At 48.1% G+C, this 8,922-nt stretch overlaps 1 protein-coding gene across 1 annotated transcript in view; it reads left to right on the top strand.

The window, feature by feature from the left end:
- Positions 1-1,381: 1,381 nt before the first annotated feature.
- MEST overlaps positions 1,382-8,922 on the top strand; it is a 27,779-nt gene continuing 20,238 nt past the window's right edge. Inside the window, exons 1-5 of the mRNA XM_030579178.1 lie at positions 1,382-1,470; positions 4,106-4,260; positions 5,810-5,889; positions 7,415-7,492; positions 8,546-8,682. Of these exons, the coding sequence (XP_030435038.1) occupies positions 1,394-1,470; positions 4,106-4,260; positions 5,810-5,889; positions 7,415-7,492; positions 8,546-8,682 (527 nt within the window). The 5' untranslated portion in view covers positions 1,382-1,393. The remainder of the gene's footprint in view (positions 1,471-4,105; positions 4,261-5,809; positions 5,890-7,414; positions 7,493-8,545; positions 8,683-8,922) is intronic.

The raw sequence follows: 8,922 nt of genomic DNA, 5'->3' as shown, positions 1-8,922 counted from the left end.
CTAGAGGTGTAGCAGATGTTTATAAGAAAGCTGCATAAAGAAACTTTTCAAATGCTGACAACCCATCAACTCCTGAGAAAAGTGCTGGGGGTCTGTAATAGCCACAAATGTCAGGACTGCTGTTTTCTGACAAATGTGTCAGACAGCAATGCTGGCATCACACCATGTGGGGAGGCCGGGACATCAGATCTTAGTCACTAGAAATAAGTCCTCGTTTGGTAATAACTCACGCAAGGGATATGCTCCCTGAATTGGTCTGAAGGCCTCTGCCTTCTCCTCTTGCCAGTCCTTCAAAATACACTTCTGCCACAATGTCTGAAATAAATCAGCCAATTAATGACCATTTGACTGGCATTTGGGGATAGCTGGCTCTGACTTTATATATAAACAGAGGGAGTTTGCCTGGGAGTTCGCTTGGGAGGAGTTCCCACAGTTTTGTGGGATCTAGAATTCAGGTTGTGAATGTTTTCTGAGACCGATTAAGGCCTCAGACAGCGACCCCTTCCTACTTCTCCATGTAGGCACCAATGATACTGCTTAGAATGACCTTGAGCGAGTCACTGCAGACTACGTGGCTCTGGGAAGGAGGGTAAAGGAGTTTGAGGTGCAAGTCGTGTTCTCATCTCATCCATCCTCCTTGTTGAAAGAAAAGGACCATCGAATTGTGGAGATAAATGCGTGGTTACGAAGGTGGTGTCGGAGAGAGGGCTTTGGAGTCTTTGACCATGGGATGTTGTTCCAGGAAGAAAGATTGCTAGAAAGAGAAGGGCTCCACCTAACGAAGAGAGGGAAGAGCATCTTCGCAGGCAGGCTGGCTAACCTAGTGAGGAGGGCTTTAAACTAGGTTCACCAGGGGATGGTGATCGGTGCAAAAAACTGCAGCTGCTAAAGGATGCATGCAAAACTTGCATACCTAGTGCAAAGACCTGCAGCAGCAGATGTGTGCATGCAAATTCCTACAGGCCTAGTGCAAAGAACTGCATTAGCAGAGGGATGCAGGAAAAGGCCTGCATAACTAGTGCAAAGAGTTGCAGCAGCTGACAGATGCATTCATGCAAAGGTCTGAAGGCCTTGTGCAAACACCTGCAGCAGGAGCTGGATGCTGGCAAAAGTCTGCAGGCCTTATTGGAAAAACCTGCAGCAGCCGAGAGATGCAGAAAAAGGCCTGCATGCCTAGCGCAAGGAGCTGTACCTGCAGCGATGGCATATATTTCCAGTGCAAAACGCAGCATCAGGCATTCAGGACGCATTCACCTTGCAATCAGAGCCGCAAAAGCCTGGGCAGTACCACCGCGCCCCAGCAGGTGTCGGTGGCGCCCGACCTTGGTTGCGGGACCGTCTAGCCACGCTGGGGAGGCTCTATGGAAAGGATGGGCGGGCTGGTGGGCCGCGCATGCGCACTCTAACGCCCTGGGGGCCCGCCCCTCTAGGAGCATGGAACGCGCGTGCCGCCCTGAACCCTGAGCCCAGGTAAGGGGGGCGCGCAGCGCGCGCCCAGGAGCCCCTCAGCGGGGACGAGCTCGGCTCGGCTCCTCTGTCCCGGGGGGCGGGGCCTTGCCCCCCCGGAAACTGGGCTGCCCATTGGGGGGTCTGTGCCCCCGGGAAAGGGGGCGTGGAAGGTGGGGGGACGCTCTGCCCCCCAGAGGGGGAGGAGTATGGGGGAGGGGCTTAATATCTTTAGGGGGGGTTGGGGAAGTGCTCTGCCCCCCTAGAGGGGTTGGGGGGGCTGTGACCTCTGGAGAGGGTGCGGGGGGGCTCTGCCGCTCCCAGAGGTGGGGGGGTTGTGCCTCCTGGAGGGGCTACATGGGGGGCTGTGCCCCTGCCCCCATAAGTGAGGGTGGGGTCAGGGGGTGGTCGTGCCCCCAGGAGAGGGAGCATGGGGGGCCCCTCCCAGAGGTGAGGGTGGAGTTGGGGGGAGGTTATGCCCCCTGAAGGGAAAGTGCTCCCTGAAGGGGGTGCATGGGGGGCTGTGCTCCTGCTCCCAGAGGTGACGGTGGAGTGGGGGAGGGCTGTACCCCTGGAGTAGGAGGTGGGGCTTTGCTCTGTCCCAAACTGTTCTGACAGCATTTTGTTTTTCTCTCTTGCTAAATACTGAACACTTGTAAAGAGTTGTCTGCTGGGGCATGTCACAAAGCTCTGTGCTAGGGTGACCAGATGTCCCGATTTTATAGGGACAGTCCTGATTTTTAGGTTTTTTTTTTCTTATGTAGGCTCCTATTACCCCCACCCCTGTCCCGATTTTTCACACTTGCTGTCTGCCTGTCCGCCCTACTTCTGTGCAAGACAGACTTGGGACTAGTGACCTATTGATAATTAATGCTATAATTGCACTGTTACACTAGTGTTCTCAGAGAGACTCCTGCAGCATGGGGCTCTCTCTAGGGGCCTCTCTAACTCAGTGTGGGTCCGGTTTGGGGTCTGTGTAAAGTTAATTTATGCTTTTGTTTGCATTTTTAAGACACTTTTGTAGATTCTGCTGAAGCCTGTAACATTGAATAATGTAACAACTAAGGCTAAGACTCGCTCTGAAGGCTGAGAGGATGCTTTGGCTGACAGGATCCAAGAATGTGTAGGGGGAACCAAGCTTAGATATTGTGACTATAGTCTTTGGCAGCTTTAAGTTTACAACCCTAACTTCTGCCACAAGAGAAAGCAGCCTGCAGAAATTCATCAGTAGTTTTTGAGGTGTAATTTGACCTTGTACTATTCACTTTAAAATAATTCATTGGATTTTTAAATGGGTGTAAGCAATGTATTGTTCAGTTTTGTGATATAACCTTACATAGGGCTGATTTTATTTCCTCTCAGAAGACCAACAGTGTAACAATTCTAGCCTTTTGTTGATGGCTTAAATAAAAAGATCACAATTACATTTCCCTTTGTGTCCCATTTTTGACGTGCTGCACTTTGGGCAGCCGTAAGTGAAAGAGAACAGCACGTTTTGCTTTACACTAAGTGCACATGAATGGTACAAAGTAAGCTTCGACAAAACCTCCATTATAGTCCTGAAAAGCCTTCAGGGAAAGGTTGGTTAAAACTGATTCTCTGTTGCAAGCCCTCTGCTTGCAGTTGTTCGCTTGCTTTATTTCACTATGGCAATGGTGTGCAGTAACACAAATGAAACAGCATGCAGGGCTGGCCTTAGGCCGGGGCAACGTGGGCCCTCACCCAGAACACCATAGCCAGTGGGGGCAGTAGCCCCCTGGTGCAGAGGCAAGGGGGTCGGGCTTCCCCTTTCTGCCTGCAGGCTGTGGCAGGAACACCCTGCTCCTGAGCAGAGGCCCCCTGCTCACTGTCCCACATGGTGTCCCTCCCAGCCTGGCTCGCTGATGGCTTGACAATCCTGGAGTTTGAAGTCCTCTCTCTAACCCCAGAATAAATACAGTTGTGGTGCAAGTTTGCCCAGAACCATTCCACATGTGTGCCTCAAACTCCTGATTTGGAGGCACCAGGGGTTAGGGGGCCATTTAATCTCCATAGCCCATTGAGTCCTTGGTCTCTAGGCTAAGATTGGCACTTATCTGGTTGGCGGATGTTGTAAGGTGATGATGTTATGTAGACACTTAAGAACTTGACTGACACACCAAACTGATTTCACACAGGCTACGTGTGATATAAGGCACAGAAAATGAAAATGATGTAAATGCCTAGAAGAATATCAAACAGGCAAACCTTTGATTGTGGTCAACCTGGGCTGAAAATCCTATGACGTACAGAACTGTGCTACTGATCAGGAAAGGACTGTATAACCCTGGGAGCAGTCAGTCTGGCCTTATGGTTGCTACAAAACTGGTTAGTTTTGGTCTGAGTTGTGATTCCCTTACTAGTAGTTTTGTGGCAGGATTTCAGTGTTAGCAGCAGCAGAGAGAAAGGTTTCAAGACTAATGTGTCTTGGTATCTTGAGAAGGTGAAAAGCAGACACTGGTGGAAAGATGTGGTGTGAGGGTGAATTTCCTGGTGAATGTTGGGTAATCAGAGCTTTCAAACTAAACCAGTGGTGTGTGTCACAATGAGGCAGACACAGGAGGCTTGATGCAACTGTGCAGTCTTTCAGATGGGCAGATCGTGCCGTGTTTGCTCATTCTGTGTTTGTTTTCTCTGGCAGGATGAAAGAGTGGTGGATTCAAGTGGGGCTGCTGAGCGTACCCCTCCTTGCTGTCTACCTGCACATCCCTCCGCCTAAGCTGTCCCCAGCCCTTCACTCATGGAGGGAGTCAGGAAGGTATTTCACATACAAGACCCAAAACATCTTTTATAGAGGTGAGGAGTGACAGGGGGGCGGTGCATCCACATGGAGCTTTCTGCAGCACTGAGGAGATCCTGCGTTCCTCAGCCTGGGGGTGCCAAACTAGCAGACAGACCTTTGCACTGTGACTGAGAACTGCCTAGCTGCAGCTGCTGGGCCTTCACTATTCTCCCCCAGGTGGTGCTACAAACTGCTTCTCTCTGCAGTGCTGCTGGTCTATGCCACCAGGCAATACTAGAGAGAAGCTTTGAAAGCACTGGGAGAGAAGGTTGGGGAGGAACATATGGAAGCTGGTGGACTGGCACAGAGTGGAGAGCCCCTGCAAGACATGCATGGGGAAGAAGGGTGAGGGAGGGAGACACTGAAGAATTTAGGGGAAAGTAAAGACATAGGCATGCTGGAAAAGCACTGGAGAATTGAGGAAAACATAAACACTTGGGGGAGACAGGGAGCAGGAAAAAAAAGGGAAGAGCAAAACATTTTAAAATAAATACATAGACAAATAAAACTGGGGTGTGGAGGGAGAGAGACTGGACAGAAACAGGTGAGATGGGAGCATTTGTATTGGGATGTGCCCTGAAGGGGCATGCAGATGCCAGTCCATTGTGAGAGGGAAGTTAAAACTAGGTTGAAACTATGGCAATGATTGAAGAGATGATGAGGGGAGTCCTTGCTCCCTCGCTCTTGAGGTGTTTTCTCGCCACACTACACAGAAATGGAGCCGTCTGGTCTCCTTGAATTAAGTGGCAAATATAGATCGGTTAATTCACTTTGGGGGGATTGGACCACGGGTCTAGAACCAGGGTCAGTATTGTTACTATTAAACATTTATATCATGGTAGTACCTAAAGGCCACAAGCAGGTTGGGCCTCATTGTGAAGTGTGACAGGCCCTAAATTGTGGCCAAATTGCAGTTTTAAGTACAGATGCTCACAATATACTTTTCCCCAAGTATTCCCCATGCCACGGTTTCAGTTGGGAGCAGTATTTTTCTCCATTTCCTGTCCTTAACCTGCTGCTGTGTGTTGTGAAACAGCTGTCATGTTTTACCCAAGAGATGGCGGCATTTGAGTGTCTGGTTCCTAGTTTCCCTATCAGTTTAAAATTTGTGTAGTGCTTTGGGATCATTCAGAATGAAAGGTGTTATGTAAATGTAAGATCGCTCTCATTGCTCCCAAGTTGTCTGTGTACATAGACTGGATCGATAGCCTAATGTTGTGAGCCCCCACGTGGTGCCATTCCACCAAGAGTGTAAACGCATTCCTTTGCGAGGTGCCTCTGTCCAGCTCCTAAGAAACAATAGCCCTAGCAGCAGCAGGTTTTTGGCAAAGTCTTGGGGGGTTTGTCTGTGTGTTAGGTTCTAAGAATGCTTACCGTGAAGGAGCCTTTGTGGCTGGAGAGATCTAATTTTTTAGTGTTCAGAAACCAGGAGCCTGGAACACACAGCTTGGTTGATATTACTGTTGGTCCCTGATACGTTATCCTGTGCAGCTGTTTTAAAGTTTAAAGAGAGAGCCTCCTTGGAGTGTAGCGTGCCTTGCTGATGTCCTGTTCTCTCCTCAGATTCATCAGGTGCACTTGGCAGTTCAGATATTGTGGTTCTGTTACACGGCTTCCCAACCTCCAGCTACGATTGGTACAAGGTGAGGGGACCAAGTAAGCACAAAGTGTGGACTGTGTGAGTAAAATCGGTGATTCTCACTTCCCCTGGAAACTAGAGGGGAATCCCTCAGGAGGAATAAATGGACCTGTCTGATCAGTGAATCATGGAGGAGAGAGCGATTCCCTAGTTTGTGACAGAGTTCTTGTTTTGGCTCCCTCAGCCCTCTTCACTCTTTTTTCTCATAGCCAAGACTTTGCCCTTGGGTGAAACTTGCAAAACAATGACAAATTGTGCCAAGTGTGGCTAAGCCATCACCTGCAAGACCCTATATAACCTTGTTTCCACCTACCTATGTCTCTGATATCCCTTCCTCACCCTAAATTCTTCCCACTTCTCTCTTGCCACTTCCTCCTTCATCTCACACCCTTTTTCAGGCCTTTTCTGATTCTGCCTTCTGTGCCTGGAGCGCTCTGTTCTCATCTGCCAAGTGTCCTGCCCCGCTTCAGTTCTTTCCTTAAGACCCACTTTTAAGCATCCCTTCTACTCATTATTAATCCCTTGGCCCTTCCGCTCCTGAGATTTTTATCCTATGATTTATTTTGCATGTGTGTTCTCAGGAGCAGGAAACTTGTCTTTATACAGAAGAACCCTGTTATCTGATCTAATTGGGACTGGGGCCAGATCACATAATCAAAAATTCAGATAAGCCAGAGAATGGGAAGGTGCAAGGACGCAGCACCATCTAGTGGCTACAGGAGAGATCATCTGCTTCTGGACTTGAGTGTGGTGGTTGTTTGGTAAATATGGAGAGCCGGATAATGGAGGGTCGAATTAACAGGGTTCTTTTGTACTTGTAAAGAATGATGTCAGTTTCCTGTGCTGTGTAAGTGTTTGGTGGTAATAAGTGTGGCATTCCTGGGACCAGATGCTGGATTTTGTAAGTTCCAAAGGGAGCAAAAATCACCTCTGGCTACAAACGGATTCCAAGATGATGGTGGCAGCTTCTCCCAGCTGGCCTATATAAATATTGATATTTTCTTTTTTAAATAATTCCATAAAGGCCTCTCGCTGAGAGGCGCAGCTGTCATCTCAAAATCTGAGTTCTTTTGAATACTTGCATTTTTTGGGGAACAGGGGCACTACCCTTGTAATGGATGAGAAGGTGGACTTCCCTGTTGAGTGATTGTGGTGTCAGATTGACAGGTTCTGAAGGCAATTCCCATATGGTACATCTGATCAGAGGATATAGCTATCAAACTGGGTCTTACGTTGGATGGAGAGGCAAACCAGAGGAGAACCTTGGGATCTAGCCAATGTGGCCTTTGCAGGGAGAAACCCCATCACGGGGAATGGGTGAAATAACTCTTTAGAAGATCTGTTGGCTTTTGCTGTCATGAATGTACTGGTTATTATGATAACTCAAATCCACTACAGTTCACTATGTGTTTGCAGCGTGTGTATCTGGGAGGAGCTTTAAGAAACACAGAGTAGAACCGTCCATCTTGTGCGTAGGCTTTGGAGATATGAGTGTATCTGCTTTTATGATTTCCTCTCTTCTCTTACAGATTTGGGAAGGGCTGACCCAGCGATTTCACAGAGTGATCGCTCTGGATTTTGTAGGATTCGGTTTTAGTGACAAGCCTGTAAGTGGTCCTGACAGATGATTGTGTAGTTTCTTTTGTAAAATGAACTTAATAACGAAAGTGCATCCAGACCAATGGCATCACACATGCTCGTGCCTGGGAAGATGGATTTTATTTAGTGTGGCTTTTGATGACATCGGTTCATTTCCCAGGTTGCTTTCTGTCTTTATCCACTTACATTTTTTTCAGGATGCAGTGTTGTTGTAGCTGTGTCGCTCCCAGGATATTAGGCACACAAGATGGGTGAGGTAATGTCTTTTATTGGACCGACTTTGTTGATGAGAGAGACAAGTTTTCAAGCTTACACAGAGCTCTTAAGCTTGAAAGCTTGTGTTTCTCACCAGCAGAAGTTGGTCCAGTAAAAGCTATTACCTCACCCACCTTGTGTCTCTAATATTTTTCAGTAACAGAAATAAAGATACAATTGTTAGAATATGATTGGGGTCAAAATCAAACGTCAGAACTGGGACATGATGCTATGTTCTCTAAAGTGATCACACTCCACTGGAGTGTTGGCTCACCTCTGTAGAACAGTTTTGTTTCACTTTTCACGTTAGGCAGCTCTGACACAGGTAAAATGCTGGCAAAGGGTTACTAGCTTGTGGTTATGCTAGTGTAATTGTAACCTTGCAAACAAATCACTGAGTGAGCTTGATAGTACTTAGCTCTTCATCTTGAAAGAGCTTGACACACACTAGGTAATCATCACAGACCTTCTGTGAGCTGTTTCATTATCTCCATTTTATAGATGGGGAAATTGAGGCACGTGGCGGTAAAATGATTTGCTCAGGGTGTCTCAGTAAATCAGCAGGAGCCTGGGCTAGAATCTGAGTTGTTGGCTGTCAGTCCTGGGCTTGTATCATGCTTCTGCATTTGTCCATGAGCACTGGTGCTCAGTTGTGTGCAGGCACTGAACTTGGTCACACTGGAACTGCCAGGGGGGCTGTTCAGAAGAACCAGTATGGTGATATTCCAGCTCTCTGTAACTAATAAGATAAAAGTGTATGACATTTCTCTCACTGGAGCTCTCTCTTGCTTTTGCTTTTTAAACAGAGGCCCCATCGCTATTCCATTTTTGAGCAGGCCAACATCGTTGAGGGGCTGCTGGGGCACCTGGGTCTCCGAAATCAGAGGATCAACCTCCTGTCTCATGACTATGGAGACACAGTTGCACAGGAACTGCTCCACAGGTCACTGGAAGCACTAAAGCTCTGAATGCTCTTCGTCGTCCTCCTAGGGTTTAATTCCCTGAAGCTAAGTAAAAGTAAATGGTGCAGAGCCCTCTCTTTCCCCATCCCACCCCTGAGATTCAGGGTGACAGCAAGAGGTACCAGTGCGATACCATGCTGATGGATGCAGTAGAATAAGATAGGTAGATAGATGGAGGGAAGCTGATAGGCTGCCACCATTGACTTCAATGGGAGCTGTGT

The sequence above is a fragment of the Gopherus evgoodei genome, chromosome 1, assembly GCF_007399415.2.
Source record: "Gopherus evgoodei ecotype Sinaloan lineage chromosome 1, rGopEvg1_v1.p, whole genome shotgun sequence".
NCBI lineage: Eukaryota > Metazoa > Chordata > Testudines > Testudinidae > Gopherus > Gopherus evgoodei.
The sequence above is the reverse complement of the archived record's forward strand: the minus strand, read 5'-3'. Positions and strand labels throughout refer to the sequence as shown.